This window comes from Zea mays, chromosome 5, assembly GCF_902167145.1.
Source record: "Zea mays cultivar B73 chromosome 5, Zm-B73-REFERENCE-NAM-5.0, whole genome shotgun sequence".
Lineage (NCBI taxonomy): Eukaryota > Viridiplantae > Streptophyta > Magnoliopsida > Poales > Poaceae > Zea > Zea mays.
In genome coordinates this window covers 113755095-113775806 of record NC_050100.1, presented here as the reverse complement: position 1 = coordinate 113775806, position 20712 = coordinate 113755095, and the positions used below count along the sequence as shown (strand labels likewise).

Sequence of the window (20712 nt, the reverse complement as noted above, 5' to 3'; positions counted from 1 at the left end):
CAGGGCTCGGACTCGGGCTCGGCCCCGGAAGACGACGAACTCTGCCTCGCCCGACCCCAGGGCTCGGACTCGGTCTCGGCCCCAGACGACGGTCTCCGCCTCGCCCGACCCGGGGCTCGGACTCGACCTCGACCTTGGAAGACAGACTCGACCCCGACCTCGGAGGAGCCTCCTCCTCGCCTGACCCAGGGCTCGGACCGACCACGTCACAGGAGGGGCCATCATTACCCTACCCCTAGCTAGCTCAGGATACTGGGAACAAGACCGGCGTCCCATCTGGCTCGCCCCGGTAAACAAATAATGATGGCGCCCCGCATGCTCCATGACGACGGCGGCTCTCAGCCCCTTACGGAAGCAAGGAGACGTCAGCAAGGACTCGACAACCTCGACAGCTGTCCTTCCGCAAGGCTCCAATGCTCCTTCGACGGCCATGACATCACATGAACAAGGTGCCAAAACCTCTCTAGCTGCCACGACGGCATGTACTTAGGGCGCTAGCTCCTCTCTGCTAGACACGTTAGCACATTGCTACACTCCCCATTGTACACCTGGACCCTCTCCTTACGCCTATAAAAGGAAGGTACAGGGCTCTCTTACGAGAAGGTTGGCCGCGCGGAAGAGGACGGGACGGCACGTGCACGCCTCTCGCTCCCTCCACACGGACGCGTGTAACCCCCTACTGCAAGCGCACCCGATCTGGGCGCGGGACAACACGAAGGTCGCGGGTTTCCCCTTTTTACGCCTGTCTCCCTCTAGCTTCCCCCTTCGTGCTCCGTCTCGCGCCGACCCATCTGGGGTGGGGCACGCGGCGACAGTTTACTCATCGGTCCAGGGACCCCCCAGGGTCGAAACGCCGACACCGTTCCTAAGGGAGCGCAATGTAAGTTTTCTGCTCAAAAGTCGTTCCAAAGGAAATGTAGAGCTTACAGCAAAAAGTCAACGCTGATTCCGCCGAAATATAAGGCGAAGCGCGAAAAGTCAACGTGATACCGCCGAAATAGAAGGCGAAGAAGTTCAAAAGACGTTCCTAAGGGGATGTAGAGCTTACAGTGAAAAGTCAGCGCTGATACACCGAAAAATAAACGGTGAAGCCGAAAAATAAGAGGCAAAGAGACTTCGGTCATTCCCAAGGAAATAAAGGCTATGGTTGTGGCTTCGTATGCGTGTGTTTGGATATTCATTTGCACGACACATTACATCATACATTTGCATTCATAAACATTCATTTAGACATACATAGGATCATCATCATCATAACATACAGACATAGGAAGATGCTTCGGCTATAAAGATAAGGCTTCGGCAAAAAAGAAAAAGAAGCAGTTTCATGCTTCGTTGTGTACGAAAAGAAGGGAAGGTGATTTTCGCCTTCGGCTCAAAAAATACTAGTTTCGTCCATAGCAAAGCAGATCGAACATGGACAAAAAGGTAAAAATATATTACAAGATATGCACAAATGTACAGAATTAGTATCTGATTCTTAAATTACAACGATATTACAAGATTTTCTCTAAAACTTTTCAGCAGGGTCTTCAGCTTTGACATCATTGAGCTTCGGATCATCTGAGCTTCGGATCACCTGTTAAGCTTTGGCTCATTGTTCCTCAGCATCGTCATCCTGTACATATTAAAACGGTATGAGAGAACTGCAGAGCTCAAGGAGAAGGTAAAGTAACAGGCACAAATTTCTTACCGGCTTAAGGTGGCTCCGAGCTTCGTCGCCAGCCATTTTTCGCCCGCCTTTTACCAAAATCTGAGTTATAAATCTATTTCCTATACTTCGAGCTAGGCTAGGGATATCAATTAAATCTGTCGCTGATAAGCTAAAATTTGGTCTGTTGACATTTTTTCCTTGTTTGCAGCCAGATTTTATGAAGGCAACAACTGTGCCCCGAGAAGCTAGCAGAGCGTAGAAATCGGAGTGTCCAGCTATAACTTCGTCGAGTGCATCAACTTCGCCCACAATATGTTCGAAGGTTTCCGGCAGGTTCTCAACCGAAGGACTGAATTTCACAGTGTTGGTTCCAACCAAGTTGAAAACCTGCTTCAGCCGCTGGAGGCACTGTTTGCTGAAGTTTATGCATTTTTCTTGAAGTTCTTTCTGTGATTTTTGCAAATTTGAATTTTTCTCAGCTTCAACTTTGAGTTTGGCTTCAAAATTTTTCTTTTCCATGGAGAGTTCACTATTCAATCTAGCAATTTCGGCCTGGGCCTCCGCCAGTGAACCTTCCATGGTTTGAAGTACGAAGTCTTTTTTCTCCAGGGTAGCCTCATGGTCTTTAATCTTCTTCTCCAGGCCCTCAATTATAACTTCATTCTTTTTGTCCTCGAGGTCTTGTTGCATCCTTAGGACTTTGCTCAGCAGTAAGCTCTGATAAAATAAGCTTTGTCTGAAAAACAATCTTCATATCGAAACAACGAAAAATTAAGAATTTTACCTTAAAGTTAGCATAAAATAGACTACCGGCGATATGCTGCCACCGGTACCTGCTGAAGTCTGCTTCAACCTTCGGGAAGCCAACACTCTTTGATATAGTGCCGATAACCTTCGCCCCAGTGTGGTCCCGAAGGCATCCTAAGTTTTCTTCGTTGACTCCCCCAAAGAGTAACGCACCTGGTCTATACCCGCAAGATATAGCATATTCTTTCAGTTCTTCTTTTTCAGCCTTCGATAATTCTTGCCCAAGTATATCTTGAAAATTGAAGTCCTCTTCTTCCGAAATATCCTCAGCTTTCTCCTTTCCTTTTCCAGCCACTGTGCCCGGGATCTCTTCAGCGGCTGCAGCAGCTTCTTCCGCGGCCGCATTCAGAAGCATGGTATCAATTTCAGCGACTGTGGCATCTAGATTCACATCTTCAGCGGTTTCAGCTTTGGCACTTTTGGCTTCAGTGGGTGCAGCTTCGGCAGCAGCAGTGCTCTCAACAGCTAGAGTCTTTGACGCCGATGCCAGCGGCGGCGTCTGCTCGATAACTTCAACTACATGAATAATTATTCGTTTTTCGGCTCATCTGGCTTCTTAGCTGCCGAAGGCTCCTTTTCCTTCTGAAAAAGCTTCGTCAGATGTGGCCCTAGTGGACTTAGCTTGACAGGCAAAGATTCAGTCATTACCTTTAAATTTTCTTCCACATCGGTAGCAGGAGGTGTTGAAGGAGCTTCATCCTCAATATCAGTCATTTTTCGCTTCAGAGCCACAGTTTTCTTCTTCTTCGAAGCAGCTACCTTCGACTCAGGGTTTAATTTTCTTTTCTTCAAAGTTTTTTCATCCTTTTTCACCAGTTTAGCAGCTTCTTTATCCAGAGCGCTAGCAACTCTTTTTCTTTTGTCCTTTGGCACCTCTGTCCAAACGCTCATAGTCAGGATACTCAAAGTTCAGAGCATCCATCACTCGGTTCAACCTTCGCTTTGGTCGAGTGCCGAAGGCTGCAGTCATTAGTTGATCTTCTTTTTTGGAATAGTTGCCAAGGATCTCGTTGCACATAACTTCAATCGTGTCTAACCACTCTTGGCAAGGTTCTTTGAAGTGTTTCTTGAATTTATAGTAATAGGGCAACCAAACAAGTTCCTTCTCTTTCTTTTTCCCTTTGAGCTTTGGCATGTCCCATTCTTTCAAAGTCGGGAATACTCTAAAACCTAAGAATTCTTGCACCAGATCTCTAGTACCAATGTGCTCCGCAATAAATCGAAATTCGCCTAGTGCAATCTGGCATGGATTCTCCGGTGCCATGTTGCATTGGGGCCTAGTCTCTCCGAAGATTAATTTTAATGGGCTTTGAACCAGCTTCTCCTTTTTCTCATCAACTTTGACATAAAACCATTCAGTCTTCCAGTCAGCTAGCCATTTGGTACGATAGCTGATAACTGGAGTCTTCGCATCTTTGCGATAAACAAAATTATAGCATCCAAAGTTTTCGTGCAGCCCATCTTCTCTAGCTTTTGTCTGATAATGAAGCTCATGAGCCCGGCAGAAGCCTTCGGCAAGCAGTTCTGCCCCTTGGCTTCGGAGAGCCCAGATGTAGACGCTAAGTCTAACGATGGCGTTGGGAGTTAGTTGATGAAGATAAATCCCAAACTTCCCCAAAACATCCGCAATCATCTCATTCAAAGGAAATCTTAATCCTACTTTAAAGAAGCTTTTAAAAACTACCACCTCATCCTTTTCTGGCTTCGGAGTAATTTCCTCTCCGCCAAAGCGAATTAGTCCCTTTTTGGCCTCACTGAAATAGCCTAACTTCATCAACTTAGGCATATCATCTTCGGTAACAGTGGACCTCCCAAACTCCAGGTGGCTGGGTTTAGATGGCACTGCACTATAATCATCTTCAGATTCACCTTCCTTAGCACCAACCTGCTCAGCTTCAGCGGCAGGTGCACCTTTGTCAGAAACATCCTCTGGCGCTACCAGCCCCGACTATTTCATCACTTCGGAAATCGGAGTGGTTTCCGCAGCTTCGACTTCTTCTCCATCACATGTAACCCTAGCAGTGGAGCGTACCCTTGCCATTTGATGATGGATTCCTCACAATTTTTGATGAAGTTGTTGACTTTTTAATTTTTCCGAAGCTCTTCCTCTTGTGACGAAGCAAAACCAATAGCGGTGCTTCGGTTGAATGCGATGAACAAGCTTCGGCTATGGTCAAATTTTTGGCAGCAAAACAGTGCAATAGCAATGAATGCTATGGTAACTTCACACCTACCTGTTTGTTTATATAGTGCCGCAGGTGGGAAGGTGAATCGTCAAGTCTTCGGCACCGGACGAACAGTCGCCCGCACCCACTGAATGGTGGGCCACATAACCCGAGAAGGTGAATCGCCAGGACGCGTGTACCCACCGCATGGTGGGAATATTTTAATCATTTCTCGGCAACGAGCTCAGGGAAGGTGTTTTTCGGACCTTCGGCATTCCGAAGCCTAGGAGACTTTTTCACGGATCAAGCTCGTTAGGAAAAATGATCTAGCACCGCGGAGGGGCTACTGTTGGGGGTATGCTTCGTCGCCGAAGATCCAGTAAGAAGAAACACCTTCGACAGATCCTCTCAAAAGCAGTGCCGAAACTATCATCCATAAAGCTTCGACATAATGGCATGTCTCAAGACGAAGGAGTGAACCGACTTAAAGATGAAATGACCAATCGACCCGTGATAGCTTGTATTATGATTGTAAGCATTTGTAAAGGGCATGAATGTAATCTCTCACAGGTTGTGTCCTGTGCCTATAAATAGATAAACAGTACCCCTGTACTGTTCATGCTGACTTGCATTCATTCGCACGTCACACTTGAACTTTCACCTTCTGTCAAGCCGAAGGTATAAATGTAATTCAATATTATCCATGTTTATTCATGATTATATAATTAAAATGTCTGAATGATATCATATGATTATTCATGTTTTTTATGTGTCATATGATCCTGCTTTCCATTATTTATTAAGATGATGAAGGTACGTCCTTCAGGACCTTCGTCTATAGATCATTATATCCTAATGGAAATAATTCTTCGAAGGACGAAGGTCTTTAACCATTAACTTTTGTGTTGCCTTGTTCTTAATTTATAGTATTTGAGAACAAGTCCCCAACATTCTTCTTTGGTAACTAGTTAACATCGAAGTAGGAATCCGATCTCAAGATATTTTTATTTCATAACAAAGATGTATTCGCCTGGTCATCAAATATTTGTGTGGAGTTCACAGAAGCATAGCAGAACACTCTCTAAATGTTGATCCAAGCAGTGGCCACGAAAGCAGAAGCTTCACAAGATGTCCGAGGACAACGCCAAAGTTAAAAGATTGCTCAGTGCTTGTAACACTCTGAATTTGGGGGTATAAAATTTCTTTCTAATTACCAACCAAATTCAGGTGTTACTCTTCTATCTCTCTTGTTTTCTCTCTCTTTTTCTTTTCGGTAGATTTAGCTTAATTGGTGAAGGATTACTTATTTTATTTTGTACAAATAATATGGGTCATGAAACGCTGCATCATGCTGAGCTCCAAATATTCTTTGAATTGTTGCACATGTTTGATTTAGTTTGAATTTGAATTGAAAACCCTAGAGAAAATAAATGGAAAAGGCATTAGAGATTCCCTGAAAATGGAAAAATCCAATTTAGCCCAGTTAGCCCAAGCCGGCCCAATCCGCACGCGCGCCTGCGCCCGAGCGCCCGCCCGCGCGCTCTTTCCCCTCTCTCCCTCCCACTGCCCGGTGGGCCAGTCCTGTCAGCATCATTTCTCTTCGCAAGCTCTCTCTTTGTCCCACGGACCCCACCCATCAGCCCGTCCCTAACCTCTCGCCCACGTCCCCACCGTGGACGCGCCCACGTCCGCACGTTCTCCGGCCACCTCCTCACACCCTAGCCCCTTTAGAGCCCCGCGCCTCGCTTGCCCACTTCCCCCTGCTCACTTGCGCCCTCAGTTGAGCTCTCTCACCCCCTCTCTTGCCCTGCGTGCACACCAGACAGCTCTGCCGCCGCTCACCGAAGTTCACCGCCCGTTCCGCGACCGCCGTTGAGTCCCCGTCCCGTATGTTGCCCCGGTGAGTTCCGCCTCGCCATTAGCAACTCAGGACACCCTTTGGTTCGTCCTTTCACCCTTTGGTTCGTCAGGTCCGCGCTCACCAGAGCACTTCTTGCGTAGCCGGAGAGCCGCCGCCGTCGACCCGAGACTTCACCCCCTCCCCGCCGTCCTCCAGGCGCTCCTGAGTTCACACTCATGGTGAGCAACCTCCCTATGCACTTAATTCATTCATTACTGCTCTAGTGCCCGCGCAATTCCTCGCCGGAGTTGATCCGCGCCACCGTTAGCCCGCCTCGCCGTGTTCCGCGCTCTCTGGTGCCCCCGCGCCGTGTGGTGCCCACGGTCGAGTTCGCCATGTCGTCCTGAACGCGCATGAGCAATTCCCCAAGCCCCTAGAGCCCCGCCGTGGTTGTCCCCCTCGTCTCCGGTGAGACCTCGCCGCGAGGTCGAGCGGTGCCACCACACCCATGATCGATCGCCGGCCGTTAGATCTCGGGCGTCCGTTCGAGATCTGGCGGTCTAGATTTAATCAGAACAGATCTAATCTCAACCGCCTGATGCAGATCCAGCTGCTCAGCCCCGCGCCCCTGCCGCTGGGCTCGGCCTGCCAGCCCTACCTTGGGTCGCTAACACCCCGAGCCCACCTGCCAGCGCTCAGCGCGCGCCCGCGCCCATGCGCTCGACTGCAAGATCTAATCTCGGTCGTCCGCTCGTGATCGCCAGATTACCTGATACCCCTTCGCGTGGCAGTTTTGCGTAAGAGACCCTCGGGTTTCCAAGAATCAACTCGTCGTCCCGCGATTTAGCATGTAGGCCCCTGGTTTCTTTTAAACAGACCCCTGACCTTTTTAATTAGGCTTAATTTCATATTTTAAACTTCAAAACTTGTTTATTTCATATCTTTTTCATATGAACTCCAAATTTAGTGGTTCAAATTGCAAAATGCTCATAGGAATATTCTTTGCTCAAATAAATTATGTCCATACACAGTCTCTGCACTCTAATTTTATACCTAAACTATAGGTTAGTGTATGTGTTGATTTATTCACTTAATAAAATAAATAAAAAGGAAAACCCTAGGGGTAAATAGATGTTTAATATTGTGAAGATAATAATATGTGATGTATGAATTTATCTCTGGATTAAATTTGTTATCTCATTGAAATATGTAGAGTTAGATTATGTAATCATGGACCACACTTAAAGAATAATCAACTACTAAATGAGATTAGTTCAGCCTATAATTTAAACTCCCTTTTGAGTTTATACTTTTCCTTTTGAGATGTGTTCCAATGGTTGTACATGATTGATGTGTTGTTCATTTGTACTTTTCCAAATGTATTGAATGCATGATCACTTTATTTAGACAACGAGCAGCCCGTGGTTTTTTAGTGTGTTGCCGAAGAGCTTCTCGAGCAACAACCTGGTGAAGGCAAGTGTCCTCAGACCTATCATGTCCTATTTACTTTATAATTAACTGTCCCGCATTACATTATTGAAAACTTAAGGATTGACTAATCTGTATTTACCTTATCCTTGTTTACCTTTTTGGGTTATCATGGTTAGTTTTATGCTATTGCTTTACCTTAATCAATGAACATGATGTGAATACTTATGATATGATGATGTTATCCCGATGATGTTCTTGTGATACTTTAGGGGACTCAGGCTGTTTTCTGAGTACCTCTCCGTAAGGACCTGTTTGGGGAGTGACAACCCGGGATAATAGTGCAACCATGAGGGTGGAATGGGACTCCCTTAGCTGATTAATTAGAGGAACCAGAGGAGTAGTTGGCTTTGCCGTAGGGCCGTCAATGGGGTCTGGGCACAGTACTTGCTCTGCCGAGGCTGGTTGCAGAGGTTCTCAATTTGATTTTGTTAGTCACCCTTCCTTTGGGGAGATGTACTGTGTTTATCAAACTGGAGAAACCTAACGGGTGGCTATGACTTCTGGGAATCTTTGTAAAGGCTACATAGTGAGACCCTGCTAGGTCACCTTGGTAGTGATCAATGGGAAGGCTAGAACCCCGGGTAGAATGGGAATCACGACATGTGGGTAAAGTGTGCGACCTCTGCATAGTGTTAGAAACTGGTATATCAGTCGTGCTCACGGTTAAGAGCGGCCTTGGGATCCTCTTTGATTAGAAGAACTTTGTTTACTTATATGATGATGGTTAATAATGATGGATATAAATATGATTCTCTAGTATTTCCGAGGAAGTGCTTTTGGGTAATAACTGGGTTTATTACTAAAACTTGGCTATACTTATAGTAATAAATACTTGACCAACTAAAAGCAACTACTTAACCTTAACTCCATATAAAAGCTAGTCCGCTTTAGCCAAACGGGACATTTGCTGAGTACGTTGATGTGTACTCACCCTTGCTTTACAAACCACCCCACCCCAGGTTGTTCCCACTGTACTCAGTGCTCAGGAGGAGATGCTGGCAACATGGAGGACTTTGAGGAGTTCCAGGACTACGATGAGTTCTAGTTTATCTTAGTGGCAAACCCCCAGTCAGCTGCCTGTGAAGGCCTTATTTCTACGTTTCATATTTCCGCACTTTGATGTTAATGACTATGTTATAGACTCAGTGGATGCCTTGGACATCTTGTTATAATAAATTAATTTTCCGCTATTTACTTTGAGCATTGTGTGATGATGACCAATTATGTAATCGCTATGTACGTGAGTTTCTGATCCTTGCACGTACATGGTTCGCATTCGGTTTGCCTTCCAAAACCGGGTGTGACAGTGCTAGAGTCATAAGGGAAGTCACATACGTAGAGTGGTTGGGCAACACAATCATGGTTAAGAACTCCAACATCAAATGGAGGATGTGTATTAATTTCACATACCTCAAAGCATGCTCGAAGGATGAGGTTCCACTACCAAGAATTTATTCCCCATCTATGCATGCATGTGTGTTCACGTTCCAAAAAAAATAGAATGTTTCAAAAAAAAGTTATCGATACAAGAAATTTAAAAAGTTTCATCACTTAATCTTTTTGAATGAGCTAGGTTGTCTTCAGATCCGTAATAGCTAGCAGGCCTTCAACAGATGCTAAGAACTCGTGAATATGCGAGGTCCTACTAAATATCCTTTATTAATCGATCGGCCTACCAACATCACAAATCAACAGATGCATGCACAGACTCAAAGCGACCAGTCCAAAAAAAGCTCGAAGGAGCATTACTCCAGCACCTCAAAGAACAACATAACTATAGCATCGTATATTTGATAAATGGAAGAAATTTCTGAGATTAAAAAATGCCTTTAGGACAGATCTATACATGCATGTGTGCTCACGTTCCAAAAAACAAATGGAATGTTTCAAAAAAGGTATCCATACAAGAATTTTAAAAGGCTGTATCACTAAATCTTTTGAAATGAGCTAGGTCGTCTTCAGATCCGAAATAACTAGCATGCCTTCAACAGATGCTAAGGACTCGTGAATATGCAAGGTCCTACTCAGTATCGTCCCTTCGTAATCGGATCGGCCAACCAACACCACACATCAACATATGCATGCACAGACTCAAAGCGACCAGTCCAAAAAAAACTCAAAGGAGCATTACTCCAGCATCTCAAAGCACAACATAACTATAGCATCGTATACTTGATAAAATGGAACAAATTTCTGAGATTAAAAATGCATTTAGGACAGATCTATGCATGCATGTGTGCTCACGTTCCAAAAAATAAATAGAATGTTTCAAAAAAGTTATCCATACAAGAATTTTAAAAAGATGCATCACTAAATCTTTTGGAATGAGCTAGATCGTCTTCAGATCCGAAATAACTAGCATGCCTTCAACAGATGCTAAGGACTCGTGAATATGCGAGGTCTTAATAAGTATCCCTTCGTAATCAATTGGCCAACCAACATCATACATAAAGAGATACATGCACAGACTCAACCTGTCCAAAAAAGCTCGAAAGAGCATTACTCCAACGTCTCAAAGCGCAACATAACTATTGCATCGTATATTTGATAAAATGAAACAAATTTGAGACTAAAAAATGCCTTCAGGACAGATCTATGCATGCATATTCCAAAAATAATAACTATAATGTGTCAATAAAAAGTTATCAATACAAGAATTTTAAAAAGCTTCATCACTGAATCTCTTGGAGTGAGCTAGATCGTCTTCAGATCTGAAATAGCTAGTAGGCCTTCAACAGATGCTAAGGACTCGTGAATATACGAGGTCCTAAGTATACCTTGGTAATCGATGGGACAACCAACATCACACATCAACCGATGCATGAGCGACCAGTTCAAAAAAGCTCCAAGGAGCATTACTCCATCATCGTATATTTGAAAAAATGAAAAAAAATTCTGAGATTAAAAAATGCCTTTAGGACAGATCGATGCATGCATGTTTGCTCACGTCGAAAAAAATAAATAAAATGTTTCAAAAATGCCTTTAGGACAGATCGATGCATGCATGTTTGCTCACGTCGAAAAAAATAAATAAAATGTTTCAAAGAAAAGTTATCAATATAAGAATTTAAAAAAGCTGAATCACTGAATCTTTTAAAATGAGCTAGGTCATCTTTAGATCCGAAATAGCTCGACTCGTGAATATGCAAGGTCTAGGTCCTACTGACTATCCCTCCGTAATCGGATCGGCCAACTAAAATTACACATCAACAGATGCATGCGACCAGTCCAAAAAAGCTCAAAGTAGTATTACTCCAGTTTCTCAAAGCACAACACATTAGTTATTTGCAAATTAATACAAGTGCCATGGCCGCCTTCGCCTCAGCTATCCTCTTCACCGTACACTTAGCGCTTGCATTTCCCTTCCGCTTGTCGTCGGCGGAGGCGCCGCCACTACTCGGAGCCGTCGTTGGAGAACAACAGCCGCTCCTCGAGGAGGCGCGCACGCCCAGGTTCGTCACGTGGCTCCGCGGCGTGCGGCGCCGCATCCACCAGCGGCCCGAGCTGGCCTTCCAGGAGCACCGCACCAGCGAGCTCGTGCGCGCTGAGCTCGACGCAATCGGCGTGCCCTACAGGTGGCCAGTCGCCCAGACCGGCGTTGTGGCCACCATTGCTGGTAGCGCCGGGCCCACGGTCGCGCTCCGGGCCGACATGGACGCGCTCCCCGTGCAGGTCTGTGTATGAGTATGAACAAACAAAATTTAGGGGTTTTTTTTGTGTTTGCTAATAATATGGACATTCCAACATTATACTAGTAGAAGCTTCAGGCATATTTGTTGGTAATAATATATTACAAGACATATGAAACGGAAGTCTATTGTTATATACCATGTGTTTGGTTCCATTCCCTGTTGGTGCAACTATATTTGCATATACAAAATGCAGTGGTTCGCTGTATTGCAAGAGACAGGTCAGCACGAACCTCAAAGCGCCGCGAGCCAGGCCCGGTGGGAACGCCCAGCGCGGTCGCACGCGCGTGGCCAGGCTTGGTTGAGCCGACTGTTTACTCAAGCACGCGGTCGCACGCGCGTGGCCAGGCTTGCCTAAGCCGACTGTTTACTCAAGCACGCAAATCGAGATGTTGGTTTTTTTTTGGTTTTTTTGTTATATCTTGTAATTAAAAGATTTAATTACCGAACCGATTTCATATCTGTGTTTTTGATATTTTTACGAACGAAACTAGACCACACATGCTATGTATATTTTAAATAAAAAATTACGTGATTAAGATTAGTATATAATTAGTGTTTATTAACATATAGTTAGCGTCTATGAAATAATTTTAACATATAATTATTGTCTACTAATACAATTTTTATTTATTTAATAACACTTTTAACTCATACAATAAATATTCATACCGGTAACTAAACAACATCTCTCATAAACCAGACTGATCGCATGTAGACAACCAAACACAAGAAGTTGCATGTGTTCAGTCAGACCAGTCAGAGCCAGACTCACTAGATACGAGTCAGGCTCAGCCATGCAGGCAACTAAACAGGCCCATAGAGAATTTTCCAAGCCGGCATGAGAGTTTTTTTTAATGTCAATGTTCTAGGGTTGTCTTACTTCTATAGCAGTTCGAGTTTTTTATTGTTAGTTCACCAGTAAGATTTAGCAATGGTACATGTATGTATCCGATAGAACATGAATTGGATGTGGTCCTGGCTAACCACGACCATGAATCGGATGCGCCATATTGCTCAGTACTTGAATTGGTATTAGTCGTCCTTTTGCAGGAAATGGTCGATTGGGCATACAAGAGCCAAGAAAGTGGGAAAATGCATGCTTGTGGGCACGATGCGCACACAACAATGCTCCTAGGAGCTGCTAAGCTACTTCAAGCTCGGAAGGGTGACTTGAAGGTATCATATATATATCTGCAATTCAAACCACCTGAATTTGTAAATAGCATAGAACTGTCAGTGTAGTTCGTTAAGAAGAAAAAAAGGAAGAAAGAACTGTCAGTGTAGTTCGTTAAGAAGAAAAAAAAAAGAAGGAAGAAAGAACTGTCAGTGTAGTTCGTTCAAGAAAAGAAGGAAGAAAGAACTGTCATTGTTATGGTTTTTTCTCTTCACTAGATCATTTTCGCATTCCATGCTAGCTCACAGTTATTTCCTTCGTCAGGGTGCTGTAAAGCTTGTGTTCCAACCATCAGAGGAGGGCTATGGCGGAGCCTACTACGTCTTGCAAGAAGGTGCTCTTGACGGCGTGTCAGCCATATTTGGCTTGCATGTGGACCCAGCACTTCCAGTAGGTGTCGTCGCATCAAGGCCAGGACCATTCACAGCGACAGCGGGTCGGTTCTCTGCAACTATTCGTGGGAAAGGTGGTCATGCCGCAGTACCCCATGAATCCGTCGACCCTGTTGTGGTTGCAGCCACTGCAATCCTCAGCCTTCAGCAAATCGTTGCTCGTGAAGTGGATCCCCTCCATGGTGCAGTAAGTGGTCGGTCATAAGCTGTGTAGAAATTCAGGAAGATTGTTGCCTCCTCTCTGTTGCTACTTAATAGTATATAATTAATCTTCCAGGTGGTATCTATCACTTTCGTGAAAGGAGGAGAAGCTTTCAATGTTATCCCGGAGTCTGTCACCTTTGGCGGCACAATGAGGAGCATGACAGATGAAGGTTTGTCGTATCTCATGAAGAGGGTTAAAGAGGTAATTAACTAACTTCCTCTAAGACCTGAACCTATGTAAACACATCATAGTCTCTTGCTTCTACAATCGATAAATGCATGCACGTACACGTGAGCAGATTGTGGAAGGACATTCTTCGGTACATCACTGTACTGCTTCATTGGACTTCATGGAGGAGGAGATGAGGCCATATCCTGCTGTGGCCAACGACGAACGGATGTATGCCCATGCAAGGGCAGTGGGCGAGAGCTTGCTAGGCGAAAACCATGTCAAGGTTGCTCCCCAAGTGATGGGCGCGGAGGACTTTGGGTTCTACGCGCGGAGAATGGCCGGCGCCTTCTTCACCATTGGAGTTGGCAATGAAAGCACCATGGTGACTGTGCAGCAACCCCACTCCCCCTACTTTGTGATCGATGAGGACGCGCTTCCTGTCGGAGCTGCATTTCATGCTGCAGTGGCAATCGATTTCCTGAAGAAACATTCGTAAACAAAAACTTAAATAATTAATGGAGAGAAGTAGGCTTTTGATTTTCTTTGGGTGTTAGATATGCATGGTTTATATCGCTTCTTCTATATTATGTTTTAGGTGTCTGATTTTTTCTGTTGTTTAGATGACATGAAATCTTTTTATTCTTTGACTATTGAAAAAAAATCGTTAATTGCATATCGGTGATTATACTATACTACCGAAAAACGAGTCTTTGCTAACAAGTAATTTATAGAGTGTTTTGTATATCCCACAAAAAACACTTTGCCGACTGCCAAATATAAAAAGTTCGGTAAAGTACTTTTTTATCGAGTGTTTTTTTAACACTCGCCTTTTTCCACAAAGAAAATTTTGGCGAGTATTTTCTTTTCACACTAGGCAAAGTTAATTTTTAAATCACATTTTGAAACAGTAAATTAATTTTAATGAAAAAGGTTTTAACTACAAAGTTCTATAACTCGTCAAGATGTATAGTTTTTATTTTGGTCATTTCTTCATATAACAAAGTAAAAATAAATTTGTTCACAAAACTTATATCTCTCTTATATAAGATTTGTGAATAATGTTAGAACCACTATGTTGGATGAGCAAATGACTAAACAACCAAAACAAACTTTGTAGATCTTGAGAAATTATAGAGTTTTGTAGTTATAAACTTTTTTGTTTGAAGTCATCTTGTCAACGAAAACTATGTCTGAATTTTAAAAATTTAAAATTTGAATTTCTCAAACGACATCGGATGAAAAAATCATCAAAATAAAAGTTGCAGGTCTTAAAAAGTTATGAAACTTTATAGTTGACAACTTTTTTTATTTGAAATCATTTGTTCATGTAAAACTATATTTGAATTTAAAATTTGAATTTTTCAAATGACCTCGAATGAAAAAACCACCAAAATAAAAGTTGTAGGTCTCAAAGAGTTATGCAACTTTGTAGTTGACAACGTTTTCATTTGAATTCATTTAGTGCCTCAAATAATCAATTTACTCTTGGTTTGTTATAATATGTGGGGAAGAAAAACGTAATATAGACACCAGTGATATAGGGAGTGGATTGTAGAGGAGGATGCGATGTTGTGAGTTCGAATCTCACCGGCCACAAAACGTGTAAATTGAATTTAAAATGGTGAAAATGATAGGACGATGGACATGACAATGATGATGGTTGGGGGTTGTTCCCCTAAATAAAAAAAGTTTTTGTTGTTTTTTGGATTTTTTACGATTCTTAATTTGTCGAGTGTTTTTCTTTGCCGAGTGTAACACTCGGTAAAGTCTTTGCCGAGTGCAAAAAGACCTTTGTGAGTGTTTGAGACACTCGGTAAAAAAAAGTCAAGTCCGGTAGTGCTAGTTGATTGTCTAAAATTACAATACAGTCACGTGAAATGCAGCCACTCTTATTTTTTCCTTTTCAAGGTGCGGAAGTGAGATGAGTACTATTGTTTTTCGTTGCGTGGAAGTGAGACAAGTTTTTCGCTGGTGATAATACAGTTTCCACTGGCAGTTCTCTTACACTAACCTCTAGTGAAAATGCACGGTTTCCACTAGTGGTTGCCTAAGCCAACCGCCTGAGATCTTTGTTGTATAAATACCCCTTCATCCTCCCCTGGCAGGGACTGTAGCTCATAGCTAACTTCGATTGGAGGCGATTTTGGAGGTCTAGATTTCACAAAACACAAGGGGTGAGGTTTTGATCTTTATTTTTTGGAAGAAGATTGCTAAGAAAGGTTGGTTTATGTTTCTCTTGCCAATTTTTGTTTATTCTTGCTCAATTTTAGCCACATTTTGGATATAGGGTTTCACCATGTGAGACAGAACAGTATAGCTAGGTCATTTTTTTCTATTTCCTCAAACGAGGATGCTTAAGATGGTTAGATTTTGTCTATCCTCTGTCACTTTTCATGTTTCGTTCTCAAATTAGTTTATCCATGATATATTTAGTAGTTTAATGAATGGTGCATATGTTTGTATGGAGAGAGAGGAAGATAGGTTTGGTATATATTAAGATTTTTTGTTTATTACTTGCTATGAAAGGTTCATTTAATTTTGTTAATTGTTGCTCAGTTTTAGCCGCATTTTGGAACTAGACTTTCACCATGTGTTAGAGATAAGAGTATAGCTAGGTTTTTTACCTATTTATTCAAATGATATTGCTTAAGATGGTTAGATATTGTATGTTCTCTCTTTCCTTTTTCATGTTCAGTTCTCAATTTTTTTTATCCAATAAAAAATTAGTGTTTAATGAATGGTGCATGTGTTTGCATGGAGAGAGAGAAAGATAGGTTTGGTAATTAAATTTTTTGTTTATTAGTTGCTAGGAAAGTTTGGTTTATGTTTCTCTTGCCAAATTTTGTTCATTCTTCCTTAATTTTAGCCACAATTTGGATCTAGAGTTTCACCATGTGTTAGAGAGAAAGTAGTTAGGTAGCCTTATCCAACCGCATGTGACCTTTGTTGTATAAATACCCCTTCATCCTTCCCGACATGAATTGTAGCTCGCAGCCAACTTCCATTGGAGGCGATTGTGGAGGTCCAGATTTCACAAAATACAAGGGAAAGTTTTTTCTTTATTTTTTGGAAAAAGGTTGCTAAGGAAGGTTGGTTTATGTTTCTCTTGCCAATTTTTTTCATTCTTGCTCAATTTTAGCCATATTTTGGGCCTAGGGTTTAGGGTTTGTATGGAGATAGAGAAAGATAGGTTTGGTAATTAAGAATTTTTGTTCATTAGTTGTTAGGAAATGTTTGTTTATGTTTATCTTACCAATTTGTGTTTGTGTGTGTCTATGTTACTTTTTTACATGTGATGATGGAGAGGACATTTTGGATGTATAACTTATCAAGGCTAGATGCATCATACATATTAGTGGTCCATAGGTTAATTGATGATGTCGCTACGAACCATGCTTGGAGAACAAAGACAAAGCACATATATTGTCCATGCATGGAATACAAAAATGTTGTTCTATTTGATGATATAGAATAAAGCATTTCTTATCTTGTATGCCGAGGATTTATAAAGGATTACATAATTTGGACAAAGCATGGAGAGGGTAGCTCTTCGTCTTATACAACTAGAAACCCTATGAACATCGACAACAGATTTCAGTTCGTTCACAAGACACAACAACCTCTTCCACAGAGCAAACATGTAGTGCCAAATGTTATTGATCATGGTTATGCTGGAGGAAATGAATGTGATAGAACTCATGTTCTGCCAAATGATATGGATGAGGAAGATGCAGGGTTGTTAGAGGCAATATTGCATCATCATACAGATCTGTCGATGTTCTTCATAAGAGGTATGGAGTCCCTGATGAAGGTAGCAAAAGAGCCTTTGTACAACGAGTATAGGGGTTGTAACAAAGAGTTCACGACGCTGCAATCTGTGCTAAAGTTGTTGATGCTAAAAGCTAGATCTGGTGTGTCTGATCTTGGCTTTGATACGTTCTTGAGTATTATTGCAGACATGTTTCCAAAGGGGGACAAAGTGCTTGCTAACACATATTATGCGAAGAAACTAATTAGTTCGCTCAGTATAGGTGTGTAGAAATTAGTGTATTCTTTATCAAGGTGATGCTTATAAAGACTTGGAGAGTTTTCTAAAGTGTGGTGAAAGTAGGTACAAGACGAATAAAATTTATCGAGAGGAAGAGTGTGTTGCATCTGTGTCTAAAGAGAAGAAGCGAAAGAAAACTGAAAGGGAATTAGGCTTACACCTAGTTCCTAGATAATTTTGGTGGTTGAATTGTCCAACACAAATAATTGGACTAACTAGTTTACTCTAAGTGCATAAGTTATACAGGTGCAAAAGGTTCACATTCAGTCAATAAAAAGACCAAGTGTTGGATTCAACAAAGGAGCAATGAGGCAACCGAGGGCACCTCTGGCTGGAGGCACCGGACTGTGTCCGGTGCGCCCAGAGGACACTAACTCAAACTCTTCGCCCTCGGGAATTCTCGGAAGCCGGCGCGCTATAATTCACCGGACTGTCCGGTGTGCACCGGACTGTCCGGTGTGCCAGCGGAGCAACGGCTCCCTGCGGCGCCAACGGCTCCCTGCGGTGCATTTAATGCGCGCGCAGCGCGCGCAGACGTCAGGCACGCCCATACCGGTGCACCGGACATCAAACAGTACCTGTCCGGTGTGCACCGGACACCCAGGCGGGCCCACAAGTCAGAAGCTCCAACGGTCAGAATCCAACGGCAGTGATGACGTGGCAGGGGCACCGGACTGTCCGGTGTGCACCGGACTGTCCGGTGCACCATCGAACAGACAGGTTCCCAACGGCCACATTTGGTGGTTGGGGCTATAAATACCCCAACCACCCCTCCATTCATTGCATCCAAGTTTTCCACTTCCCAACTATTACAAGAGCTCTAGCATTCAATTCTAGACACACCAAAGAGAACAAATCCTCTCCAATTCCACACAAAGCCCTAGCGACTAGTGAGAGTGATTTGCCGTGTTCATTTGAGCTCTTGTGCTTGGATTGCTTCTTTTCTTTCTCACTTGTTCTTGTGATCAAAACTCCATTGTAATCAAGGCAAGAGGCACCAATTGTGTGGTGGCCCTTGCGGGGAAGTTTTGTTCCCGGCTTTGATTTGAGAAGAGAAGCTCACTCGGTCCGAGGGACCGTTTGAGAGAGGGAAGGGTTGAAAGAGACCCGGCCTTTGTGGCCTCCTCAACGGGGAGTAGGTTTGAGAGAACCAAACCTCGGTAAAACAAATCCGTGTGTCACACTTCATTATTTGCTCGCGATTTGTTTTGCGCCCTCTCTCGCGGACTCGTTTATATTTCTAACGCTAACCCGTCTTGTAGTTGTGTTTACATTTGTAAATTTCAGTTTTGCCCTATTCACCCCCCTCTAGGCGACTATCAATTGGTATCAAAGCCCGGTGCTTCATTAGAGCCTAACCGCTCGAAGTGATGTCGGGAGATCACGCCAAGAAGGAGATGGAGACCGGCGAAAAGCCCACTACAAGCCACGGGAGCACTTCATCGGAAGAGTCCCGCACCAAAAGGAGGGAGAAGAAGAAGAGCTCTTCCAACAAAGGGAAGGAGAAGAAATCTTCTTCTCACCACAAAGAGAAGAAGGAAAAATCTTCTTCCCACAAGCCGCATCGGAAAGGCGACAAGCACAAGAGGATGAGGAAGGTGGTCTACTACGAGACCGACACTTCATCAACATCGACCTCCGACTCCGATGCGCCCTCCGTCACTTCTAAGCACCAAGAGCGCAAGAAGTATAGTAAGATCCCCCTACGCTACCCTCGCATTTCCAAACATACACCTTTACTTTCCGTCCCATTAGGCAAACCACCAACTTTTGATGGTGAAGATTACGCTAGGTGGAGCGATTTAATGCGATTTCATCTAACCTCGCTCCACAAAGGTATATGGGATGTTGTTGAGTTTGGTGTACAGGTACCGTCGATAGGGGATGAAAACTATGATGAGGATGAGGTGGCCCAAATCGAGCACTTCAACTCTCAAGCAACAACAATACTCCTAGCCTCTTTAAGTAGAGAGGAGTATAACAAAGTTCAAGGGTTGAAGAACGCAAAGGAGATTTGGGATTTACTCAAGACCGCGCATGAAGGTGATGAGCTCACCAAGATCACCAAGCGGGAAACGATTGAGGGGGAGCTCGGTCGGTTCCGGCTTCGAAAAGGGGAGGAGCCACAACACATGTACAATCGGCTCAAGACCTTGGTGAACCAAGCGCGCAACCTCAGGAGCGTAAAGTGGGATGACCACGAGGTGGTTAAGGTTATCCTAAGATCACTTATTTTCCTTAACCCTACTCAAGTTCAATTAATCCGTGGTAATCCTAGATATACTAAAATGACCCCCGAGGAAGTTATCGGGAATTTTGTAAGTTTTGAGTGCATGATCGAAGGCTCGAGGAAGATCAACGAGCTTGATGATGCCACCACATCCGAAGCTCAACCCGTTGCATTCAAGGCAACGGAAGAGAAGAAGGAGGAGTCTACACCAAGTCGACAACCAATAGACGCCTCCAAGCTCGACAATGAGGAAATGGCGCTCGTCATCAAGAGCTTCCGCCAAATCCTCAAGCAAAAGAGGGGGAAGGATCACAAGTCCCGCTCCAAGAAGGTTTGCTACAAGTGTGGTAAGCCCGGTCATTTTATTGCTAAATGTCCTATATCTAGTGACAGTGACCGAGGCGACGACAAGAAGGGGAGAAGAAAGGAGAAGAAGAGGTACTACAAGAAGAAGGGCGGCGATGCCCATGTTTGTCGCGAGTGGGACTCCGACGAGAGCTCAAGCGACTCCTCCTCCGACGAGGACGCCGCCAACATCGCCGTCACCAAGGGACTCCTCTTCCCCAACGTCGGCCACAAGTGCCTCATGGCAAAGGACGGCAAAAAGAAGGTTAAATCTAAATCCTCCACTAAATATGAATCCTCTAGTGATGACAATGCTAGTGATGAGGAAGATAATTTGCGTTCCCTTTTTGCCAACCTTAACATAGCTCAAAAAGAAAAATTAAATGAATTGGTTAGTGCTATTCATGAAAAGGATGACCTTTTGGATTCCCAAGAGGATTGTCTAATTAAAGAAAACAAAAAACATGTTAAGGTTAAAAAGGCTTATGCTCTAGAAGT

General features: G+C 43.6%; 1 protein-coding gene across 1 annotated transcript; it reads left to right on the top strand.

The window, feature by feature from the left end:
- The first annotated feature begins 11226 nt into the window (after positions 1-11226).
- Positions 11227-14264, top strand: LOC100282144 (IAA-amino acid hydrolase ILR1). Its single transcript, NM_001155056.1, is given in 5 exon segments — positions 11227-11629; positions 12700-12825; positions 13088-13402; positions 13493-13621; positions 13719-14264. Coding segments are annotated over 5 exon segments (1305 nt in total). The 5' UTR covers positions 11227-11263; the 3' UTR covers positions 14088-14264.
- Positions 14265-20712: the final 6448 nt, after the last annotated feature.